Below are 27,464 nucleotides of genomic sequence, written 5' to 3' on the forward strand. Positions count from 1 at the left end.
AGTGGTGAAACCTTCTGAATCATTAAATCAATTCCATCTGCTGGAAACACGAGGATCATTAGTCACTTACAGACAGGTGCAATTAGCAGCTATTTTGTTTGCCGTCTATTGCCGGTGTCTTTGGTGTGCCGTACCTTTCATCTGCTATGCTCTCACACTGCACATTCACTTTGTATCCTCTCAGTGTCACAACCAGCTTGTAAAATGGCTGATAAGCGGCAACAGGTCTAGGAGAACGCAGAAGCACTTGTTGAGGGATTTCATTCATGTGAGTTTCAGCTATGTGTAGTCATGAATACCAGTCATGGAAGGGGTTATCCTGGATTAGAAATGGATAGATGCACCACACCTGTCCTCAGGTTGTGTGGGATATTAAAATTCAGCTCCATTAAAGTGGTACTCTGCTGCCCCACTGTTTGGAACATTTTGTTCCAAACACTTGGAGCCGGCCATGGCCGTGCCCCCTTGTGACATCAGACACACGCCCCTTCAATGTAAGTCTATGGGAGAGGGCGTGGCGGCAGCCACGACCCCTCCCATAGACTTGCATTGAGGGGGCGTGACCCTGATGTCACGAGGGGCGTGACCATGATGTCATGACCCCCGCCGCCCGCACCCAGCATTCTAAACGAATGCCGGGGGCTGCGGGACCCCCGTGATCAGGCATCTAGGGGATAAGATGTCTATCGGGGAACTATCGGGGTGCGGGCTGCAGGGGTTGTGACATTACATGCCCCTTGTGATGTTACGCCATGCCCCCTCAATGCAAGTCCATGGTACTTGCATTGAGGGGGCGTGGCTGTGACATCACGCCCCCCACACCCAGCATTCGGAACTGTGCTGGGACAGTGTAGTACCCCTTTAAAGCAAAGGAGGATAATCCAGTCCATATTTTGTGTATTACTTGCACAATCCATGTAAAACAACATCACGTTAAAGGGGTTATCCAGGAAAAAAATTTCAACTGGCTCCAGAAAGTTAAACAGATTTGTAAATTAAATCTTAATCCTTTCAGTACTTATGAGTTGCTGAAGTTGAGTTGTTCTTTTCTGTCTAAGTGCTCTCTGACACATGTCTTGGGAACTGTCTAGAGTAGAAGCAAATCTCCATAGCAAACCTCTTCTACTCTCTGCAGTTCCCGAGACAAGCAGAGATGTCAGCAGAGAGCACTGTTGCCAGACAGAAAACAACAACTCAACTTCAGCAGCTGATAATTATTGAAAGGATTAAGATTTTTTAATAGAAGTAATTTACAAATCTGTTTAACTTTCTGGAGCTAGTATACACACACATATATATATATATATATTTATATAGATATATATATTTTTTTTTACGTTTTTTCCTGGAATACCCCTTTAAGTCAAGAGGCTGATCTCACGTGAAGCCAAAAGAGGCTGATGGAAACTGACAGTGTTTTTGATTTAATGATTGTTGAGGTCTCAGTAGTTAGACCCTCACTGATCACACTTTCATAGCACATCCTGTTAATGTATGTATGTATATATAAGTGACAATTGAGCTGTCTGGAAATATAAAGGCTGTTACATGGCTTGTTCATCTCCCCCAGACAGGTTTTGGCTGCAGTAAAGAGAGCCAACAAAGTGGGACACTTCATCTGGGTAGGGTCGGACAGCTGGGGCTCCAAATTTGGACCAATAAGCCACCTAGAAGAAGTTGCGGAAGGTGCCATTACAATCCTGCCCAAGCGAGCCACCATCGAAGGTAAGGAGTTAGGATGTCTTGTCAGTCCCTTCGTATATGCACAGAGCGGTTTATTGGGGACAAGCAGTTCTCACATAATGAAGGCACGCTGAGCTATAGTGAAGGGCAAGCACATCATGCTGCATTGACAAATGTGGAAAACTACAATGAGCTTCAGCGTATTGGTTTCTATGGAGACTTGCTCTACTTTGGAGCAAAATTCAAAGTTCATTTCATTAGGCGAGAACTATGGAGAGGGCAATATATCTGAAAGCACTGGGTGCAGTACGACACAGATATGTGAGCCAACCATGACAAACGACCAAGTGCAATAAGGATGACTGACTGACGAAAAGTCTGGACTGCCAGATGAATTTTTTCTAATTTAAATAGCTTGGACGGCGCAGGGATTAAGTAAGGGGCAAGAACCTTCTGCCCCTGGTTTTCATAATTAATTCTGACTCTGTAATTGGTGGGTGTTCCTTGGTGGCTACAAACTGATGAAAATATCCAAAGTCCAAAGAAAAGAGACTGAGGTCACAACAACATTTTGTCACCAGGCAAAGGCAACGACGAGTGCTTCCTCTCACTGCCCCAAGGACGTTCTGTAATATATTCAAAATTCTGAGAGGGGGGGGAAAAAGCTTCATCAAGCAGTTTTTGTTGAACATCTCCGCTTCATTCAAGTCTCAGATCTCAAATATCAGATTTCCATGAAAATCTACTAAATATAGAGGGAAATAAAGTAGACTTACAGTGACCTTCACCAAGGCCAGTGAGACAGCTCTGGAGATTTTCTCATAGGAGCAGGTTTGGTGGTATAAATATTTGTATAATACGGATTTAAAGGGGTACTCTGCTGCCCAGTGCTTGGAACAAACGGTTGTGAACGCCGGAGCCGGCGCTGGGAGCTTGTGATGTCATAACCCCGCCCCATCATGATGTCACACCCCACCATCTCAATGCAAATCTATGGGAGGGGGCATGACAGCTGCCACGCCTCCTCCATAGACTTGCATTGAGAGGGCGGGATGTGATGTCATGAGGGGGCGGGGCTGACATCACAAGCTCCCAGCGTCGGCTCCAGCATTCGGGACAGTTTGTTCCAAACGCTGAGCAGCGGAGCATCCCTATGATACAACATGCCGTGACTTTTCATAGAACAAGACTATGTGGCTTCTTTAGAGTCCGTGAAGAGAAGAGATCAAGCCCTTGTTGGAACCGTTCACTTTGCTACCAGATGATGAGAACCTTACCTCTTCAAAAGAAGTGTATTTTTAGCACACAAGGGGGATTGCTTCAAAAATCAATGAATGGAGGTTGAGATGGAAAAAAAAAAAAGCATAATAAATGAGGGGCCCCTTAATATGTCTGCTATGGGGTCCCCATTCCTTAAAAGTTTTACTTTTAGGCCCTTTTCACACTACCATTATGTTCCTGCATTCTGACTACTGTTATTCAGTAATAACAGGTCATGAAAAAATAGATGAAATGACTGAACGGATGATAACGGACATTCTGTCAGAATAACGAACATGTGCCATCCCTTATCACCCGTTATAGTCCGTTATTAGGTGCCCAAGCAACGAAGTTGCTCTGGACACCTATTGTTATTGCTCAGATTATTTTTATTATTATTATTATTATTTTTATTATTATTATTTTTATTATTATTATTCTGCCACAAATTTCCAATGCTTATATCTTCTGCACTGTAACTCCAAAACATATGTGACTTTGCATAGTGGTAGATTCATGAGCTGTGCATAATGTTATGTAATATAAAGGTCATAGGTCACTTGGTAAGGTCACCATCTTGTTTTTTGTGCCAATTTTGCACAATGTTCAAAATTCTCTGGAACCACTAAAGCTACAGATATATAAATGGCTGTATGTGGTGGCACTGTTGTGCAGAGTCCGGTTTATTAATTATAAAACTTTTGGTCATATGGTGTGGCCGCCATATTGAATTGCACAATATTCGACAAACATTTTCTTCTAACCGTTTGTTAGAATCACGTAAAATTTGGCAGACATGTTCATAGTTAACTCCTGTACCAAGGTTGTTAAAGCCAGTTTATTTGCATAATCAATATGGCCACCGCTCGCCAATAACATTAAGATAGCATTAATTTTAATGCACAATTATTTTTTTCAATGTGTGTAATATGTACACTGTTAATTAAAAACTTATGTTTCTTTGCACAGTGATAGGATACTCTATTGTGGTTAAGATTTTTTTTTTACATAAAGGTCATAGGTCACATGAGCAGGCAGTCATTTTGTTTTAGGTGACAATATTCAGTGCTATATGCAAAGCCATGTCTTTCTGAAACCATTAAAGATACAGATGTACAAATAGTCATGTATGGTTACAATGTGACCTATACTGATACATGTTTATTTGACGTAATTCAACCATATAGTCTGGCGGCCATATTGAATAATGTAAATATCCACAGTTATTACTATTATTTCTATGTGGCTTTTTGTAATATGCCTGTAATTTCCTCAATGTTAATCCAAAACTCATAAAATTTTCCCCATAGGTAGAGCCCAGTACTATGCAGAATCTGTTGTAGTATAAATGTCATAAGTCACATGGTCAGGTAGTCATATTGGTTTGTGTGGCATGATTTTGCTCAATATTGAAACCTCTGCATTTTCGCAATCACTAAAGATACAGATTAAAAAATTGTTACATTTGGTTACAATAATGACTTGTTAATTACAAGTCTGTTGATCATATGATTTAGCCGCCATGTTGAATTGCACAATATTCTTCAAACACCTTCTTCTCTTAAACCGTTTGTTAGAATAAGATATAATTTTATATATACGTTACTGGTTACCTTCTGTACCAAGGTTGTTAAAGCTGGTTAATTTGCATAGTCAATATGACCACCGCTTGCCAATAACATTTAGATAGCATTAATAATGATATGCAGTTTTGTTAAAGGGGTACTCCAGTTTAAAACATTTTTCTTTTTTTTTTTTTGCAGAATATTGCACAATTCAAAATGGTCACCAAATCTGGTGATCAACTGTGGCGCAGAAAATGAGGAATCTAATATTGTGCAAAGAAATATCACTTTTTAGATTAACAGTGTACATATTACACACACTTAAAGGGGTACTCTGGTGCAAAACTTTTTTTTTAAATCAATTGGTGCCAGAAAGTTAAACAGATTTGTAAATTACTTCTATTAAAAAAATCTTAATCCTTCCAGTACTTATTAGCTGAATACTACAGAGGAAATTATTTTCTTTTTGGAACACAGAGCTCTCTGTTGACATCATGACCACAGTGCTCTCTGCTGACATCTCTGTCCATTTTAAGAACTGTCCAGAATAGGAGAAAATCCCCATAGAAAACATATGCTGCTCTGGACAGTTCCTAAAATGGACAGAGATGTCAGCAGAGAGCACTGTGGTCATGATATCAGCAGTGTGTCAGCAGTTGTGTTCCAAAAAGAAAAGAATTTCCTCTGTAGTATTCAGCAGCTAATAAGTACTGGAAGGATTACGATTTTTTTAATAGAAGTCATTTACAAATCTGTTTAAGTTTCTGGCACCAGTTGATTTAAAAAAAAAATAAAATTTCCACCGGAGGATCCCTTTAAGTGTGTGTAATATGTACCCTGGTAATCTAAAAAGTTATATTTCTTTGCACAGTATTAGATTTCTCATTTTCTGTACCACAGTTGATCACCAGATTTGGCGGCCATATTGGATTGCTCAATATTCTGCAAACATAGTTTTCCCTAAAATTGCAGGTCAGAGCCGTGCGAAAATTAGCACACATGTTCGTCATGACTTTCTGTACCACATTTGATCACATGGTTTTGCCGCCATATTGGATTGCGCAATATTCTGCAAATATAGTTTTCTCCCAAATAACTGGTAACAATAGTGCGAAAATTAGCACACATGTTCGTGATCGCTTTCTGTGCCACAATTGATCCCTAGATTTGATGCAATATTCTGCATACATAGATTCCTCTTAAATTGCTGGTCAGAACAATGTGAAAATTAGCACACATATTCGTGATAACATTCTGTACTACAAAAGATGACCTAGTTTGGCCGTCATATTGGATTGCACAATATTCTCCATAAATTCCACTCTCAAAATAGAAAAACACTCCTGGCACAACCACTATTCAAGTCCATGCAGGTGTCTAGCTATATAGGGATAAACCTCGGTTCTGCTGTCAGCTCTGTCCAAATAGATGGTGCTACACATAAAGATAAAGTCCAGTACAACAATCCCACCAGAGAGAAACAAGATAAACGGAGCACTCACCCCAATTCTGGTGCAGACAAGAGCTTCTTTATTTTGAAATTTGCTAGCAGACACGGGCATCAACAAAGCAGGGGAGGCAGATAAGATGTTCAGCAGTTTCTTCCGAAAATGTTGGTCTGAACAATGTTAAAATTCCTACACATGTGTGAGATCACGTTCTGTACCACAACTAATCATGTTTGGCAGCCCTATCGGATTGCGCAATATTCTGCATAAATTTTTTCTCCACAAATGCTGGTTGGAATAATGTGAAACATAGTACAAATGTTTGTGATCGCTTTCTGTACCACAAATGAGGACCTGGTTGGGCAGCCATATTGAATTGCGCAATATTTTGCAAACATAGTTTTTTCTAAAATGACTGGTCAGAACAGTGTGAAAATTAGCGCACATGTTCGTGATCACTTTTTGTACCAGAACTGATCACAAGATTTGGCGGCCATATTGAATTGTGCAATGTTCTACAAACATAGATTTCTCTAAAATGACTGGGCAGAACAGTGGGACAATTAGCACACATGTTTGTGATCACCTTCCGTACCGCATGTTATCACATGATTTGGCAGCCATATTGGATTGCACAATATTCTACAAACATAGTTTTCTTTGACAATGCTGGTTGGAAAAATGTGAAATTTTGCACAGATGTCCATCATCACCTTCTTCATCATAGGGGGTTAAGCAATCATGTGCCATAACCTGGCTTTGCTGCATGGATACAGCCCCTCACACAATTTAAATATCATTTACTACCCCTTTTCTTTCAAAAATTAAAGAAATTCACAGAAAAAAAGCAAACAAACCAGTATATACAGTATATCGCCATGTGTAAATACTGCCTTGGAAAAGTAAATTGTTTCTGAGTTAACACATAAGCAATTCGAAGAGTGAGAGTTTTATTGTCTCGTAATTCATGTTATATCCCAGAGACTGGCTGCTCCTTTATCAGGCCATGATTCCTTAGATGTTGTAGTGTGTCATATAACCTTGGGAAAGCTTAACAGATCACACCTTTTGTGAGCAAAGGTACTTTTTTAGGGGCAAAGCTACACCACCTACCAGTAGGCATGAGAATCACTTCTACTTTCCACAATTCAACCTTTAACCTCTTGTGGACGACAGCGACCCACTCCCCAAATAGCCGCTAGGACCACCCAGCTATGATTCTGAGCGTGGGTCATAGCTGGGTGGTCCTGGCGGTTATCTGCCACCAGGACCCTTCTCTAATGCCAGACATCACCGATCACGGTGATTCCCGGCTTTAACCACTTAGATACCACAATCATATTTACTTGTAGCGTCTAAAATGCATGTAAAAATGTCCCGGCAGCTCTGTGAAATTAAGTTAAAACACCTAACCTGCCAAATTCAAGACCCGGGAAAGTGTCTACTTCCCTCCCTCACAAGCGTCTAGAAAAAGTGTATGTGGTAGAGCTTTTCCAACCACAGCAGAGCTGTGCAGAATTCGTCATCCTGCTGCACCTTCTTGATAAATAAGATGCACGCTAGTCAAACCCACCCCCCAAATAAACATGGGTAAATAGCTCTCCCGTAGACATTCTTTGATAAATTTGGCCAATTTTCTTTAAAATTAATGGTCGGAGAAGGGTGAAAATTAGCACACATGTTCGTGATCACTTTCTGTACCAATATTGCTCACCATACTTGTCGGCCATATTGGATTGCGCAACATCAGCTTCTCTACCACCAGGGGTTACGGCAACTGTGTGCTATATCCAGACTCTGCAGCTTGGCCACCTGTATTGCTGCTTGCAGCTGTATTTTTCTGTCTGTTATTTAATTTCCATGTGATTTCCTGGTTGTGATGCTGTACTCATCATGCATGCTGAACATCCGTCACCCATAGACTTCAATATTCAAATTTTAATGTCCATTATTCCACCATTATTTTTGACGGGGCAAAAATTAGTGCATGCACCGTCATGTATACCATCAAAAATAACGGACTTTAGTCATAACGGGACATAACTCATGCTAAAGGATGGTCAAAAAATTCCATTGACATGAATGGGATTTTTTGACGGATGTTTTATGGGCTTTCTGATGGGAGTTTTTGCAGGAACATAATGGTAGTGTGAATGGTAGTGTGACATGTTACCCACATATGTGAATAACTGAGATTGCACACTCTTGTGATGCGAGTTACAGCCGGGAGAAGTATGTACTTCACTCCTCAGCTGTCAATCAAATCCAACTTATTCTCTGTATACATCTATACAGGGAAATGTTTGGCTCTGCCTAACAGCCGGGGAGTGGAGCACGATTTGGCGCACTTTATCAGCTTATAACTTGCAATCACAGCGGGTCTCAGGAGTGACACCCTTTTCTATCTCACCTTTTCACATGACTGGACAACATGTCAAAGTTGTTTTAAATTATATTAATACTTTCTGTACACTACTACGTAATTAATTTGATGTCAGTTGTACTGCAGATACTGTATGTACAACAGGGATCGTGACTGCATGACTACAGTTGCCAATGTTGCATTTAGCAATATAATGCATTCAGCGTATTAAATGAGTTATATCAGGATACTTTGCCTCTGTAATAAACTTTCCATCAAGGATCTTTAAAAACAGAAGGTTGTTATTGGCACCATACTCTAACCATATATAACCAGCCGCATGGTTGTCGGATTCAGTTGATTAGAGGGTGGTGCTAATAAAGCCAAGGTCATGGGTTCGGTCACCATACAGGCCATGTTCTTCAGTTTTTAAAGGAAATATGCAGTTGTAACAACATATCCACATATCCCATATCCACAGGATAGTGGATAAGTGTCTGATCGCGCTTGGGGGGGGGGGGGGGTCGGGTCAGACCATTGGGACCCCCACGATCTCCTGCAGGGGCCCCGGCTCTGCGGCGGCCCTCCCGTGCAGGAGGCGTTCCGCAGCATGACGCCGCTGCCAACACGCCTCCTCCATGTAGTTCTATGGGAGAGGCGGGAAGGCAGCGTTCGTGCCTCCCTGCATCTCCTATAGAGCTGTATGAGGAGGGGGCGTACCGTTGACCTCACTGAGGTCGATGCTACGCGCATTAGCCGCTATCACATAGCGGCAATGCCTGGGCCCTTGTGGGAGATCGTGGGGAGTCCCAGCGGTTGGGATAAGTTGTTATGGCTACAGTTGTCCTTTAAACATCTCTTAAATAAAGTTGGTATCAAGTATTAATCTATGACTGGCATCCAATATTTTGATGATACTACAAAAGCCAGTGATGCAAGGTTAACTATGAAGTCAAGCGACAGCAATGATCTACTGTACTTCTCTCCAGATCAATGATATTTGGTACCTGGCACCAATGATTCTGTGTGGGGCTATCTCTTATAAACATGGGGGAGCTTATCACAAACTTTTTTTAGGTACACTAAGAAGGTTTTAAGGGAAGATGTGTTTTGGGCTTTACAAGAGTTTATGTGGTTAGATCTGACAAGAGGAACAGGTCACTGATGTGTAACTAGAAATGTCATTGTATGTAATGCTTTGTGTTGTGGGCCAATGTTGCGCAATATATGGTGCTTAGTGTTTTACAAATTGTGATGAAGGCAAACAAACGAAATAATTTTGTACACTTGGCACCATATATGTCTAATGTTATTCAATAGATAGTATTCATTCTGTATTTGGTATGTGTTTTTTTTTTTTTTTTTATACTTGAGGTTGTCCCTATTCCTGTTTTTGGCCCCATGATATAGTCTGGTTTCTTGTGTTGATTTATGCAGCCACCTGACAAGCCGAGTGGTGTGTGAATGTTATCCACAGCCCAACGTGTGGGCACCCTGCAGGGATGGGGACAGGAATGTTAACAGAATAAAGCTACTACCTGTCTGCTGGGGAGACGGCCCCCTCTCTGTAATTAGCCAGCAGTGGTGTCTCTGTTGTTACATGCTAATGAATCTGAGCAAAATTAGAACAGACACATTTAATGTCACTGTTTCATCATCTAATATGAAGCATCTGCTTCGGAGAACGCAACAGACGATTTGTTTTAAGGGAAAAATACGCCTGTCATTTAAAATGCTAAAAAGGTAACTAAATTGGGAGCCAGAAGGCTAGGGGAGGGGGAGCAGTGTTCATGGAAAAACCTTGGCTCTGGTGACTTGAAGGAGGAAGCATTATAAGAAGCATTGTTCTGTGCGGGGCACGGGGCTAATAGGAATATTAATGAATCAAATTTATCTCTAGAGCTTAAAATGTCACTGGAAAACACTGGGTCATCTAGTTTTGATGGCTGTGTAATGAGAGCAGGTAAATGACAAGCGGCCATGAGCTTTGAAAATAGGCAGCAAGAATGTTGCAGTTTTGATGTTTTTTAAGCTGCAAAAATCTAAAATTAAAAAAGGGGAACTCCAATTTGGCACTTGGCAGACATTGGAATAATGTATTGGGAAATCCTAGGGATACCCTAGTGAATCATTGACCTAATCTAGTTAGCTTTCTTTAATCTTTCCCAGATTCTCCCTTAAAGGGGTTATCCAGGAAAAAAAACTTTTTTTTATATATCAACTGGCTCCAGAAAGTTAAACAGATTTGTAAATTACTTCTATTAAAAAATCTTAATCCTTTCAGTACTTATGAGCTTCTGAAGTTAAGGTTGTTCTTTTCTGTCTAAGTGCTCTCTGATGACACGTGTCTCGGGAACCGCCCAGTTTAGAAGAGGTTTGCTATGGGGATTTGCTTCTAAACTGGGCGGTTCTCGAGACACGTGTCATCAGAGAGCACTTAAACAGAAAAGAACAACCTTAACTTCAGAAGCTCATAAATACTGAAAGGATTAAGATTTTTTTAATAGAAGCAATTTACAAATCTGTTTAACTTTCTGTAGCCAGTTGATATATAAAAAAAAGTTTTTTCCTGGCTAACCCCTTTAAACACTGAATCTAACAACAGATTCCAATAAGCTTTACTGTTCCTGCAAATATCCCTACGATAACCCTGGTTTACACACTTTCCCTAGCAGAACAACAAGCAGACACTAGTAACCAGAGAAAGAAGCCAGATAACTAAATCACAGGAATCAAAAACCAAGGTTAAACATTGTTTCAAAATATAGATACAAGGAATACACAAGGAAGAACCAAAACTAATCTAGAATAAAGCATAAGAAAACACTGAAAACAAAAACACCCAGAGCATACGCTGTAATCCGCATCATACTGCCAAATATTTTCACAGAATGACTAACCAATTAGGATCTCCAGTGTAAATGAGCCCTGGGCTGACCAGTCATAATCTGCTGATCCAGAGTAAATAGATCTGCTGCCCAAAGACAGGAGAAAACAGAATAACATCATTATTGTTGTTAATAGTAACAGTCCGACTAGACAATAAAGTAACTTTCTGTAGTTGCTATATAGTTTTGTATTTTGAAGTTTGATTTGGGTGATGGTCCCATATGCATCTTGTGACTTGGGCTTTGCAATGTATTGTTCTATGTTGTTCTATTTTATATTAGTAGCCAGAAACATAAATGTATAGACAGTGGTTACATAAGCTCCACATCATTACCATAGAGGACGCTGAGTGATGCCTGTCTAGCTTCATAACAGGCCTCTCTGATGCTATCATTTATGTTGATTAATTATGCTAAATGGATAAGGTCACAACTCATTTCCATAATGCAAGAAAGGACCAAGGAGAGGAGCAGTAACACAGTAATTGCATGTTAATCACTTGATTTATAAAGTGTTCGGCTTAAGGAGCTAAGTGATGGAAGCCGAGTCTACACAGCAGCCTTATTCCCAGCGGGAGAGCCCCCAGACCCTGGAGCAGCCCCATGGAGGTGACAATGGAACAGGACATTGATACAAACATGGAGCAACTATGTCAGATCAGCAGCGAGTCATGCAGCGATAATTAAGGCAATGAGGAGCTGAGATGTCAGTGCAAGTAGTCCCCATTTACAGCGTGTCCATGAGGGGGTGCAGACGACAATGACCTAAATAGTTCAGATTGGTTTGTAGGATCATTTGTGCAATTGTTTTCTTGATGCAATGATGTTATCTGAATCAGGGGCAGGAGGGCAAAACCAAATGTGCCCCTTCTAGAGCATTCCGTCCAGCGCTCACTGATATTTATTCTCTCTGTATCAGCTATTAATATACCGTATGCACCCCAATTTATCAAAAACCTTCTAAACCGCTTAACCTGAAGTCTATCCATAGTATTCAGTAAACCACCTTCTTCACATCCCAGGCCATAATTATTTCCTATGCTACCCATATCACCACAAAACCCACATGGCAGTATAGAATACAAACTCTTACAAAACAGTCACAACCCTAAACAGGGCTGGATTAAAGGGGTACTCGGGGGATTAAAAAAAAAAAAAATGTAAATCAACTGGTGCCAAAACCTTAAACAGATTTGTAAATTTATAAATCTATTTAAAAATTTGTAAATGTAAAAATATATTTAAAAATCTTAACCCTTCCAGTACTTATCAGTTGCTTTATGCTTCACAGGAATTTATTTTATTTTTGAATTTCTTTTCTGTCTGACCACAGTGCATCAAAGTACTAATTTCTATGACAGTGAGGTTTCTTCACTTTCCAGGCTATCACTGTCTCAAATCTTAGTTTAAGTGTTTTCCAAATCATCTGTTGCAAAACTACAATTCCCAGCATGCCTGGACAGCCAAAGGCACCTGCGAAAAACTATATTGTCCACACTGCACAATATCTCAGCAGAATGATTTCAAAGAGTACTTATCATACCCCACAAAAATTTAATGTTATTTGTTACTCAGTACCTAATCCTGATCATGTATATATAATTTTGATGTGACTAGCACTTATATTTCTCTCAGAAATACGTTCTATCTGTTCACTTGGTTTGTCATCCTGTGCTTTGGAGGGGGCGTGTCTTCACTCTGCATGACTCAGCTTACTCCCTGAGTCTGCTGTGCCGGGTATCTTTATCCAATCACTGCAGTCTGCTTTATAACCCCCTCCTCTCTGTTTTCATGCTGCAGTCTGATAGGACAGTAGTGAGCACATGGGAGTGCTAGTCCTGCCCTCACTTCCTGGGCTTTGATGATGCTGCAGCCGGACAGGCTTATGTTCTGGATGGTATGGGGACCCCTAGTGGTCTCTTTACAAGCCATAATTTCTATAAAAAAGAAATACAATTTCCTTATAAAGTATATTAGAAAGGTAAATGTTTTGCCACATATAAAATGTTTTTACATCTGGCAGTGCCCGCTTAACGTCTCCTGGAACCTTTGCCACAATGAATTATTGCAGTTTTCAATACCAAATGAAGTCCAATGCACTAAAAGATGGTATAGTAGACATTCAGTGAATATTAATAAATGCATAGGCATAGAAATTCTGCTGCATGGCGGCTATAAAAAATGATATTTACAGGTGTTTGTTAGATTTGAGGGGGGAATTGGGCATTAATGCTTGTGTCAGGATAACTCACTTACATTGACGTCTGTTATATATTTATATGTCTCTGGGAAGGAACAAAATAATAAGAGTCCGCCGCGCAGTAACACTAGATCCTGATTCATGAATGGAGCCTTTTCTAGGCTGTGGGAACATTTCTCTTGTACGTTTTACATTTATCTAAGACTTAATAGTCTGTGTTCAAATGCAAACACACTTTTAATGGCTCTGCCCTTTAATACAAAGCGCTCGGTCGGCTGCATTGTGTGACAGTCGCCGTAGCTGACGCTGCGCTCCACGGCGGGTGAGACTTTTATCACAATCAAATGAGATGTAGCAAGACACCTTCACAGAGTCTCAGTTTATTTTTGGCTTGTTAATTACAACAGGAAATAGATAAAGTAAACTTACCTCTATCTACCTTCATTAATACGGCTTCCATTACAATGGCAAAGAGCAATTCACCCAGCTTTCCTAGCATCCTTAAGGCCAGTCTCCTGCAAGGTCCTATTCAGATGAATAGGACAAAGCTGCAGTACCTTGCACTATCGCACTAAGGGGCATAAATATAAGGGGTGCCGAGGTAGCAGTTGCAACATGGTCTTAAGGGGCCCCAAAGTACATCTGCCCCATAAGAAACCAACATTTTAATTGGCACATGAGAACCCAACACCCCCCCCCCCCCGCACTGCGCTCTGGCTTACCTCCATGCACGGTACGCCCCCTCAATGCATCATTATGGGAGAAAACTGCACCCCACTGTTGGCAATTGCAGCTACAATGACTTTTGTTACCAATCAGGTGCCAGTCAGGTAGCATAAACTTCTGGAAAGAGAGGTAGAAATGGGACTTATGGCACAACACGACTTGATCAAAGAACCAGTAACAGGAACCCTGTTGCACTTTGCATAGACACTGTACCATCTTTAAAGAGTTGATGGGTAGGAGCTAGGGGTGGGACTCTAGCCTATAGAAGATTGATATTATTAAAGTGTATTTAATCTGGCATTTCATAATTTAGAAAGAGAACAAAGTAAGTAGCCAATAACATGTTATTATAGTATTTTCTTCCTGAAGTTCTCCACCTTTGACTGTCTGATAATCCCAAATATATGATTATCAGGTTCTAATGATACTGGATTAAAGTACTGTTTGTTTCAAATATAAAAAAATTTATTTAAAGTTCTGGTTACATAGCAGGGGAACCTTTGGGTCCTTAAGGAGTGAAGAACTGTGTCCAAGTGCTACCTATGTCCCATACCCAATTAACCATCCTGTGAGCTTGTGGCCATCTCTCTGCCGGACGCTTCTCTGGCCCCTGGAGACTTCAGCTCTTTCTCACTTGGATCCAGTTAGCATCTTATCTGTAGTTACACAGGGCAAGCCTTGTGCCTGTCACAGTTGAATGCGATCCTCGCATTACAATAGAATTTTCCCAGTTCCCTGGAGAACGACAAAGATAATAAGAAAAACAATGTTTCCCTCCGAAGCCTTCATATTTTGCCATTTCTCTGTTACTCCATGCATACGAGCCTACAATTAAATACTGACTGCCAAAGCAGAGAGAAGCTGCGAGATCACCCCTAGGGACCCACACGTGCGCAGATGTGTTTGAGAATAAGCCAAATGAAGCTTCCTTTCAGCCCCGCTTCTATGGTGTCTGGAAGAGAGACAGGGAACTGAGGCCGCTGAGGTATAAACCAGAACCCTTTGGCTTTCAATAAATACATAGAGAATAGACCCAGCCCTCATTCAGTTATTAATATGTGGTTGTAGATAATGATTTGTTGAATATGAAACATTGAGCAGTATTTTACAGGTAAAACATACATATAAAATTGAGAAGTTTTGAATAAACTAAGCTTTATTTGTCTTTTACTGATTATGAGGGGCATCATGCCTTCTACTGTAGTTACAGTAACTCAAATTTAGAATTAGGGCTGCAAAATGGTTGTAACTATGTGCATAACTAGGAGGCCAGCAATAGTGACCTGGGCCTGAAAATCTTGAGGCCAGCCTATGCTGTTGAAGTCGTATCTAAGGGTGATCAGTGGCTTTGGTGGATGAAGAGTTATAGGGTATGAACATAGATGGAGCTCTGTTATGAATTTTTTCTCTGGTGGGCACGCTTTTGTGTTGGTATACCTAAGAAGGTATTAGTATTGTAACCCAAAATCGAAGGGGGTAGATTTACAAAGTAAAATATGGTCTATGTGCAATCATTTCAATATTATAGATAAAGTCACCCACTGTAGATGGTATGGGCCACGGAGGTCTACTTCTAATTTTTCATCCTTAGAACCCCTTGCATACTTTATGAGGTTGGGTTGTTGGGGCTCGGATTGGAAGTGAATGCATCCCTTTAAAGAAGCACCCAAATAACTACAGCATTATATCATCACCAATGAAATCCCTCCTTGCAGCTCTTAGACCTCTTCTTGTTTCTCTGATCTCTGAGCACTGCTGAATAGTGTTGAGCGGCATAGGCCATATTCGAATTCGCGAATATTCGCGAATATATGGAAGAATATTCGCATATATTCGCATATTCGTAATATCCTCGTTTTATTTTCGCCTATGCGAATATTTTCATATGCGAAAATTTTCATATACGAAAATTTGCATATACGAAAATTAGTATAAAAGGAAATTCCCATATGCGAAAATTAGCATATGAAAATGTTCGCATATGCGAAAATTCGCACACCAGTCTCATACAGTAGTATTAGAGCCTTCTTTACACCACACAAGCTGGAAGCAGAGAGGGGTGATCACTGTGAAAAAAAAAAAAAAAAAAGAATATTCGTAATTACGAATATATAGCGCTATATTCGCGAATATTCGCGAATTCGTGAATATGCGATATTCACGAATAAAATTCGTATTGCGAATATTCGCGAGCAACACTACTGCTGAATCATTTCCACCTGAACTAACAAACCATGAATATAGTTATACAGGTGAGTCCATACAATGGTAAGCTGTAGCTGTAAAACTTGACTCACTGCTATGTGCAGAATTTACTGTGTTTTCTATGAGATGCAGCTTCACACTTAAAGGAGCAAACAATGAAAATGCTATCATAGGGAGACAGGATGAAGCTGCATCTCATAGGAATGCACTGAGACTCTAGGGTTAGTGGACTGCAATTCAGTGTCACTGAAGTATCACTTACTGCCCCTCAGAGCAAAGCCGGGGGCATCACATCAGTAGGGAAAAAGAAATCAAGATGGTGGGCTACCCGTGAATGACATATCAGCTAAAGAAAAAAAAAGTATACACAAGAGCCCTCACATTGTTCATTAAACATAGCATATGCTGCACCTTTTAAGGAAAAAATGCTTCTTTAAACATAGAAGTAATGCATTACTTATCCTGTAGTGATCCTGACTTATAGCTGGCATTTAATGGCAGAGCTGAACTCATTATTCTGCTAGTTGAGTCACAGAGTACACAAAACATTCTGTGCCCCCTCCCTTTAGTATGAAGAAGCCTACTTTGTTTCTTCATTGACTTTCATGCTTTGATTACTGCTCTATGTCATCCTCTGAAGTCTGTGCAGAGTGACACATCCTATATTTCTATGTTGGAAGCTGCACAGATGGCTCACTCTATAGAAGGCACTTGGCATTGTTGCGGAGACGTTCTGGGTACTTAGCTCCCTCCTGCTGAACTTCACACTGCAGATAAATTCACCTGTCTGAAATATTTATCAGCCTAGAACCATCTTCCCTGGGGACAGCATAGAATGCAGACACCACAGGGATACAACCTGAGGATGACATCAACGTGTTAAGAGAGGCCTCCTGTGGAGAGGTTAGTACTATCCAAACACATCACTGTGATCCAGACAAATCACTGCCGCATGGAGGGTATGCCGTGCACATACAAAGCCCCAGCACAACAAATGTAATGCCCATGGACAGCTTAACAAAATACTACACAATGGAACCAAAATGTACAGATGCAGCAGAGCTGGACCTTTATGCTGTTCTATATAACAGTACAGTAGCACGGGGTAATAACCCTACAGATAATGTAGGTGTTAACTACGGTCCTAAATGACACCACAGAAAATAAACATGTTGTGAAAACTTTATCAAATGAAGTAAAACATTTTCTATATCTTGGGTCTATGTATCAGCTGTTTTAAGGTAGCCATACACATTCAATAGCTGTCGGTCAACAGATATCTTCTGATCCCCCTATACACATGAATACTTAGCTCAGCAAAGCATTCACTGGTTCTGAATTGAAGATGTGACGGTGTCTATCAGCAGCTGCAGAGAACAAAAGATTAGGCAGGTAAAATTCAACATGCCTGATCCTTCTCTCCCCCAACATCATCTGTCAAAGGAAGAGTTGGAAGGCCTCCATATACATAAGAGAGCTGGCCAGTCCTGAAAGAAATCATTAGGTTTGGCTGGGGTTCCTCTTATGCAAATGGGGCGTATTACACTTGTATACTATGCTTGTATACTGTAGTCAAGGATGTATTAAATGTATTCCTCCAGACACAATATCCTGAATTAGAAAACCTATTAAAGGTGTACTCTGCCCCTAGACATCTTATCCCCTATCCAAAGGATAGGGGATAAGATGTCTGATCGCAGGGGGTCTGCCGCTGGGAACTCCCACGATCTCTCTGTGCTGGATGACTGGCAATGCAGGGCAGAGGCTTGTGATGTCACAATCACGCCCAGTTCATGATGTCACAGCCACGCCCCCTCAATGCAAGTCTATGGGAGGGGGCATGACAGCCTCAACGCCCCCTCCCATAGACATGCATTGAGGAGGTATGGGCGTGATGTCACTATTGGGCGTGACCGTGACGTCACCAGCCTCCGGCGCTGTACCCGATGCTCTAAAACGAACGCTGGGTGCAGCAGGGAGATTGTGGGTGTCCCCAGCAGCAGGACCTCCACGATCAGACATCTTATCCCCTATTCTTTGGAGATGTCTAGGGGCAGAGTACCCCTTTAAGAGGAACCTGTCACATACAAATTATGTTATACACCAGGAGGAGCTGTGAAAATTGATGTATAGTTTTGATGGAAAAGTTCCAGAATAACATGTAATCTATTCATTTAAATCTCAACCCATTCTGGTTGAGAAGTCAAGTGGGCGGTCCCACTCAGTGACTGACAGCTCTCTGCACACTTATACACAGAGAGATGTCAGTCACTGATTTGGACTGCCCACTTGAAAATTTTGTTTAGAAAGAGAAAAATGTACATGAATAAATGACAAGTTATCGTGGAATCTTACCCTCAAAACTATATATCAATCTACTCAGCTCCTCCTGCTCTATAACATGTCGCCTGCAACTTGAAACAGGAATAAGAACATTACTGTAGACAGTTCCTCTGTGCGCACAAATATGGGATACAGTCTCCTAAAGCAAAGGGTGATGACAAGTTTACACAGACTTGGTTTCATTGTATGAGAAGTGGGTACAATCCCCTAAGTAGCTTCTTTGTAAGAGATGTTTAGCAAGTTTCTACGAACACTTGAAGCACTTTCAGGTGTTACTTTAGAGATAAAGTCCAAAAAAGTTTATCTTAAGTTATTCACAGTTAGTTGTGTTGTGATACTCTATTGCAGGGTGTAAGTGTCATGAATGGAGGGCAGGGAGAAGTGAGCCCTAAAGCTGTCCCTATAAACCACTCTCCCTGTCTACTTGCCCATCCGCCCTAAATGACTTGGAGCCGGACCCTTCCTAGCGCTAAAGTGCATGGGTGTCAAAGTCAATAAAACAAACGGACCTGTACATGTCGGGGAACAAATCAGGAACATAACAGGAATACCATAACCAAAAAACAGCTATATAAATACAAACAAGGCAGGATATAGCATACTAACATAAGGTCCAGAAACCAGAATCAAGATTGACGTCAGATATGATAATATGAACAAGACTAGATATAAGGATAAGTTTACAGCAGGCAAAACCAGGAGATGCAGCTGATGAACAGGTTAACTGAATGTCAGAACACTAAATGGGTTAGGAAATCAAGAGCACTGTTCACACTGGACTCAGAACAAGGAACACACATAAATACCAAAGCCAAATAGGCTCCTAGCTGGCGGGTACTTTCCACGAGATCAGGATACTGGCCTAGGAGGAAACAAAAATCTTAATACAAGCAAACACGAGTACAGGCACCAGACTCACTCACTCCTAGATAGACAGATTAGCCCATGGCTCAGAACAGGATTCTATCCTCAGAGTTGCAGGATAACAAGGTCAAAACAGGACTGACATAACACACAGGGTGAAAACATGCTATGGCAACACAAAGCAAAATGCAGAACGAACATACACAAATACTAAAACCCAACAAAAGTACTAAAACAAAGCAAGCTAAAATCTATATATCAAACAGGCCAGATAACCATGGTTAAAACTCAGTATATGAGCACAGACAGATTTAGAACAGCAAGCCAACATGGCCAGAATACTGGTCTTATTACCAGAAGAGAGTTCCAGCAGAGCTAGGGTCTAAATAACCCCACCCAGGATGCCATAGGCTGGAAGTATTAACCCCTTAAGGACCAAGCCCATTTTCACCTTAAAGGACAACTGTAGTGGAACACTTTTATATATTCCCGTGCCCGGGCCTCAAAAATAAACAAAGTTAACTTATACATACCTTCTACGAGCCCCCGTTGGTCCGGCACAGGCCTCATGGTCCGGCAGTGCTGTCCCGCCCCGGCCTGTGATAGGCTGAGCCCACTGTCATGTAAGGAGCTCTGGCCGGCTTCTTACATGACAGTGGGTTCAGCCTATCACAGGCCAGGGCGGGACATCACTGCGGCTAGTGATACTCCGACGGCTCTGCGGCGTCCCCGTCCCCAGGAAATGGAATGAGGTCACTGCCGGACCGTGAGGTCTGTGCCGGAACAATGGGGGCTCATAGGAAGGTATGTATAAGTTCATTTTTATTTATTTTTGAGGCCCAGGCACGGGAATATATAAAAGTGTTCCACTACAGTTGTCCTTAAAGGACCAGGCCAATTTTATTTTTGCATTTTCATTTTTTCCTCCTCGCCTTCTAAAATCCATAACTCTTTATATTTCCATCTACAGACTATATAAGGGCTTGTTTTTTGTGCGACCAATTGTACTTTGTAATGAAACTTCTCATTTTACCATAAAATGTACGGCGAACCCAAAAAGAATATTTTTTTAGGGAGGAAATTTTAATGAAAACCACAATTTTGCACATTTTAGAGGGTTTCGTTTTCACACAGTACAATTTACAGTAAAAATGACATGTGTTCTTTATTCTGTGGGTCAATATGATTAAAATGATACCCATGGCTAAATACTTTAATATTTTTGTACCGCTTAAAAAAAATCTAAAACTTTTGTACAAAATCAGTAATCTAAAACCAATTTTGAACACCTATAACTTTTCTTTTTTCTATATATAGGGTGGTATGAGGGCTCATTCTTTGGGCCGTCATCTGTACTTTTTATCGATACAACATTTGCATATATAAAACTTTATATAATTATTTGTAAAAAAGAATTTGAATAAAATGTGACAAAAAAGCAGCATTTTTGGACTTTTTTTAAAAACATTTTTTACGTTTATGCCATTCACCGTACGGGATCATTAACATTATATTTTGATAATTCGGACATTTACGCACACGGCGATACCAAATATGTTTATAAAAAAATTATGCTTTTTGGGGGTAAAATGGGAAAAACTGACAATTTAAATTTTTATTGGGGGAGGGGATTTTTCACTTTTTTTTTTTACTTTTTATTTTTACATTTTCAAATTTTTTTTTACACTTTTTATTGTCACAGCGTGCGCTCCTGTCCCCTTCCCCGAACCGGAGCGCCCGCTCCCTCAGCCTACTGCCTCAGGATCCCGGCGTCCCCTGGTCAGTCACACTGACCGGGAGCCTGAGTTCCCTTGTGTCGGGGACGCGGCTGCTGTGACGGCTGGTCCCCGTTCACGCACCGCGTCCCTATTCCACTTACCTGGCTCCCCGCTCCCTGCGCCATCCACCTCTGCCTCCCGGCGCATACGGCCCCACTCTCTAGGGCGCGCGCGTGCCGCCTTCTGTGAATTTAAAGGGCTAGCGCACCGGTAATTGGTGCGCTAGTTCCTCACTTCCCCTGTCCTTCCCAATAAAAGGCACCTGCCCCTTCCTGCCCTTGCCGGAACTTTGTGCCCTAGTGCCTCTGAGAAAGCGTTCCATATTGTGTGTATTGCCTTGCCTGTTGCCGTACCCGTTGCTACCGCCTACTCGCCTTTGAACCCTTGCTGCCTGCCCTGACCTCTGCTACGTCCGTCCGCTCCTGCCTGCTCCCTGTGTACCATGCCATATCAGCCGCCAGAGAGGTAAAGTTGCTACTGGAGAATACGACCTGGTGGTTACCGCCGCAGCAAGTCCATCCCGCCTTGCGGCAGGCTCTGGTGAAAACCAGTAACCACTTAGAACCGGTCCTCTGGTACAACCCGCGCCATCGCCTCTCTGGTCCAGAGGATCCACTACCAGTCCTGTCAGTACGTGACATTTATGTCCCCATAGGGGACTATCTATAGCAATCATTTAATTGCTAATACTGTTCAGCGCTATGCATAGGACATAGCTGATAATACTGATCAGTGCTATCTCCTGCTCTGGTCTGCTCGATCTCAGACCAGAGCAGAAGATGGTGGGAGATGGACGGAGGCAGGTGAGGCGACCTCCGTCCGCCATTACAGATGATCGGATCGGCGTGGCAGCGCTGCGGGCGATCCGATCATCTATTTTATCATGCACATTGCCGCAGATGCCGTGATCTGTACTGATCACAGCATCTGAGGGGTTAATGGTGGACATCCGCGCGATCGCGGATGTCGGCCATTACCAGCAGGTCCCCGGCTGCTGATAGCAGCCGGAACCTGCCGTGTATGACGAGAGCACTGCTCCGATGCTCGCGGTCATACACAGGACGTGAATGTACATCCTGTTGTGCAAAGTACCGCCAAACCTGGACGTACATTTACGTCCGTGGTCGTTAAGGGGTTAACTCTTCCCAAACCAGAGAGAATTAACACAGAAACTGTTCAGACACAAACCTAATGGCAGAACAGGAACCAAAGAAGAAAATACAAAATACAGATAAACGGACATTACAATAAGATGTAAAGGTTGTGGCATGGAAATCACATTGACACTGGCCCCAGCCAGAAGTCTACTAAGAATCCAGTGGAAGCAGAAGAGCACTGGTTTAGTTTTATCTCTTCTGATTGAAAACAGATAGCCCTCTTGGAGTAGGAATACAGATTTAATATTAGCCAAAAGTAGAGAATGATCCTGCAGCACTCCAAGACTAAACTTCACAGACTTGAGTTGGAAAGCAACTTGAACAGGTTTCTCTGGTTTCTAAACTTTTGCACAGTAGGCTTGTTGGCAAGGAGGAGCTCGGAGGGGTTCCTTCTCTGGCCTGCTTTAACCATGCTAAAACCTAATCAGTTTAGACTGATTCTAGGCCTCTGTGGAAGGAGGGATGGACTAGAACTCTCCAAAAGGTTCTAGGAGCCTGCGGGGGATATGTTGGTCATGTGACCAGCTTCTCATACACTATTACATAAGATCCACCAGTGGTGGCAGTACAGAGAAAATGAACCACTGCACAACACAGTATTTCTCTTCCTATGTGGTATCTTCCTATGCCTTACTGAAAGAGGTCACTGACAGGTAGGGGGCACTATGTGCAAGTACAAGAGCTAGATAGGAAATACCTTATTATCAGATGATGAATTGAGGCCCAAAATGTTTTTTTCTCAGTAGTAGAGAAATATGAGGTTTTTGACCAATAGACACCATCTTTTGCTAAATTTGGAAACTAGAACAAGTCAGTGTCTTCAGTGCAAACACAAGAATAATAATATAATAATAATTTATAATAATAATATTTATATTGCGATAACATATTACACAACACTTTTTAATTCTGAGGGTACAGATGAAGACAAATATCAGCCCTGATTATTAAAACAAGAGGAGTGCGGGCCCTGCTCTTGAGAGCTTACAATCTATAGACACAGGAACAAAGTAAATTTGCGCAAAGTGACAACATGCGACCATATGTGTCACTGACTATAAACAGGTTATAAATAGCATCTTCACTTCTGCCTATGATTTGCTATTTATACCATAATTTCCAGAACTGAATGCATGAAGAAATTTTATATGGGAAAATCGCTGATTACCGTACATCCAGAAACAGAACTACACCAGTGTTTTTTCAACCAGGGTACCTCCAGCTGTTGCAAAACTATAACTCCCAGCATGCCCAAAGCCATTGTTTGTCTGGGCCTGCTGGGAGTTGTAGTTTTGCAACAGCTTGAGGCACCCTGGTTGGGAAACACTGGACTACCCAATCTAGTCCACACAATCCTCTCTGGATAATTTGCAATGTTACTCTGCAATCTCAGGCTATGTTCACACAAACATTTTGACCAACATAGAGCTTTATTTTTAATATTGAGTTCCATTGATCTCAATGGAAAAATGTCATGTAATTCCTGTTCAGTTTAATGCTCAAAAAACATCTGTTTTAAGGAAGGATTTTTTTTTTAATCAAAATTTTTGTTCAAAATTTATCCTACAAAAAAGCTGCTTATTTCTAAATTTAAAAAAGAAAAAAAACCTCCAAAGCGAGATCATGCCACAATTTGGAAAAAATGGCACTGAGCCAAAAACCGCCTCTAAAGCATGAATAAATGGCAAAAACAAAAACAGCATTTACACTGCTCAAAAAAAATAGAGGCCCACATTTATCATTGTGATGCATTTTTTTACACCTTTTTTTTTATTGCTGGTAATGTGTAGGAGCAACAAATTTATTAAATGTTCACAGAGCATTTGATCAATTTTGTGCAGGTCACATTTTCTCAAATTTCTCTCTTCACATACACCAAAAAGCTACACCAGGTCTGGGATGGTGTAGTTTTAGAGACTTTTCAGTGGCTTTGCACCTTTTTTGTGCCTTTTTACAAAAAGGTGCAGTTCATAAATCCCTTCTATATCATGTGTATTGCCAAAATCAGTGGATTGCAACTCTAAATCAGCAGAAATGTGTAAACAAAAAGGCGCAAATAAACCCTGCTTGCGCCTTTTTGTGCCTTTTGTAGACACAAAAAATAGTCTAAAGACAATGATAAATATTGACTAAAGTTAACACTAAGATAACACATTCTATATCTGAATGAATGAACTTATCGCATGAAATACTTTCGTCTTTACATAGTTGAATGTGCTGACAACAAAATCACACAAAAATTTTCAATGGAAATCAAATTTATCAACCCATGGAGGTCTGGATATGGAGTCACACTCAAAATCACAGTGGAAAACTACACTACAGGCTGATCCAACTTTGATATAATGTCCTTAACCCCTTAAGGACCAGGCCATTTTATACCTTAAGGACCGGAGTGTTTTTTGCAATTCTGACCACTGTCACTTTAAACATTAATAACTCTGGAATGCTTTTAGTTATCATTCTGATTCCGAGATTGTTTTTTCGTGACATATTCTACTTTAACTTAGTGGTAAAATTTTATGGTAACTTGCATCCTTTCTTGGTGAAAAATCCCAAAATTTTATGAAAAAAATGAAAATTTTGCATTTTTCTAACTTTGAAGCTCTCTGCTTGTAAGGAAAATGGATATTCAAAATAAAATTTTTTTGGGTTCACATATACAATATGTCTACTTTATGTTTGCATCATAAAATTGATGAGTTTTTACTTTTGGAAGACACCATAGGGCTTCAAAGTTCAGCAGCAATTTTGAAATTTTTCACAAAATTTTCAAACTCACTATTTTTCAGGGACCAGTTCAGTTTTGAAGTGGATTTGAAGGGTCTTCATATTAGAAATACCCCATAAAGGACCCCATTATAAAAACTAAGCCCCCAAAGTATTCAAAATGACATTCAGTAAGTGTATTAACCCTTTAGGTGTTTCACAGGAATAGCAGTAAAGTGAAGGAGAAAATTCAAAATCTTCATTTTTTACACTCGCATGTTCTTGTAGACCCAATTTTTGAATTTTTGCAAGGGGTAAAAAGGAGAAAATTTTTACTTGTATTTGAAAGCCAATTTCTCTCGAGTAAGCACATACCTCATATGTCTATGTTAATTGTTCGGCGGGCGCAGTAGAGGGCTCAGAAGGGAAGGAGCGACAAATGGTTTTTGGGGGGCATGCCGCATTTAGGAAGCCCCTATGGTGCCAGGACAGCAAAAAAAAACACATGGCATACCATTTTGGAAACTAGACCCCTCAGGGAACGTAACAAGGGGTAAAGTGAACCTTAATACCCTACAGGTGATTCACGACTTTTGCATATGTAAAAAAAATATATATATTTTTTTACCTAAAATGCTTGGTTTCCCAAAAATTTTACATTTTTAAAAAGGGTAATAGCAGAAAATACCCCCCAAAATTTGAAGCCCAAATTCTCCCGATACAGAAAACACCTCGCATGGGGGTGGAAAGTGCTCTTCTGGTGCACTACAGGTCTCAGAAGAGAAGGAGTCACATTTGGCTTTTTGAAAGCAAATTTTGCTCTGGGGGCATGCCGCATTTAGGAAGCCCTTATGGTGCCAGAACAGCAAAAAAAACCCACATGGCATACCATTTTGGAAACTAGACCCCTCGGGGAACGTAACAAGGGGTAACGTGAACCTTAATGCCCTACAGGTGTTTCACGACTTTTGCATATGTAAAAAAAAAATTTTTTTTTTACCTAAAATGCTTGTTTTCCCAAAATGTTTACATTTTTAAAAAGGGTAATAGCGGAAAATACCCCCCCAAAATTTGAAGCCCAATTTCTCCCGATTCAGAAAACACCCCATATGGGGGTGAAAAGTGCTCTGCTGGCGCACTACAGGTCTCAGAAGAGAAGGAGTAACATTTGGCTTTTTGAAAGCAAATTTTGCTCTGGGGGCATGCCGCATTTAGGAAGCCCCTATGGTGCCAGAACAGCAAAAAAAAAACACATGGCATACCATTTTGGAAACTAGAACCCTTGGGGAACGTAACAAGGGGTAATGTGAACCTTAATACCCTACAGGTGTTTCACGACTTTTGCATATGTAAAAAAATATATATATTTTTTACCTAAAATGCTTGGTTTCCCAAAATGTTTACAATTTTAAAAAAGGTAATAGCAGAAAATACCCCCCAAAATTTGAAGCCCAATTTCTCCCGATTCAGAAAACACCCCATATGGGGGTGAAAAGTGCTCTGCTGGCGCACTACAGGTCTCAGAAGAGAAGGAGTCACATTTGGCTTTTTGAAAGCGAATTTTGCTCTGGGGGCATGCCGCATTTAGGAAGCCCCTATGGTGCCAGGACAGCAAAAAAAAAACACATGGCATACCATTTTGGAAACTAGACCCCTCGGGGAACGTAACAAGGGGTAATGTGAACCTTAATACCCTACAGGTGTTTCACGACATTTGCATATGTAAAAAAATATATATTTTTTTTACCTAAAATGCTTGTTTTCCCAAAAATTTTACATTTTTTAAAAGGGTAATAGCAGAAAATACCCCCCAAAATTTGAAGCCCAATTTCTCCCGAGTACGGAGATACCCCATATGTGGCCCTAAACTGTTGCCTTGAAATACGACAGGGCTCCAAAGTGAGAGCGCCATGCGCATTTGAGGCCTAAATTAGGGACTTGCATAGGGGTGGACATAAGGGTATTCTACGCCAGTGATTCCCAAACAGGGTGCCTCCAGCTGTTGTAAAACTCCCAGCATGCCTGGAGAGTCAACGGCTATCTGGCAATACTGGGAGTAGTTGTTTTGCAACAGCTGGAGGCTCCGTTTTGGAAATAGTGGCGTACCAGACGTTTTTCATTTTTATTGGGGAGGGGGGTTGTATAGGGGTATGTGTATATGTAGTGTTTTTTACTTTTTATTTTATTTTGTGTTAGTGTAGTGTAGTGTTTTTAGGGTACAGTCGCACGGGCGGGGGTTCACAGTAGTTTCTCGCTGGCAGTTTGAGCTACGGCAG

The 27,464-nt window shown here is 41.0% G+C and overlaps 1 protein-coding gene across 1 annotated transcript in view; it reads left to right on the forward strand.

Annotated features, from left to right (window-relative positions):
• The window catches only part of GRM7 (glutamate metabotropic receptor 7), a gene marked incomplete in the record, with an annotated part of 448,797 nt that overhangs the window by 246,021 nt on the left and 175,312 nt on the right, over positions 1-27,464 (forward strand). The window contains 1 exon segment of the mRNA XM_056525004.1: positions 1,571-1,725. Coding sequence (XP_056380979.1) covers positions 1,571-1,725 — 155 coding nt within the window.

This window comes from Hyla sarda, chromosome 6, assembly GCF_029499605.1.
Source record: "Hyla sarda isolate aHylSar1 chromosome 6, aHylSar1.hap1, whole genome shotgun sequence".
Taxonomy (NCBI): Eukaryota; Metazoa; Chordata; class Amphibia; order Anura; family Hylidae; genus Hyla; species Hyla sarda.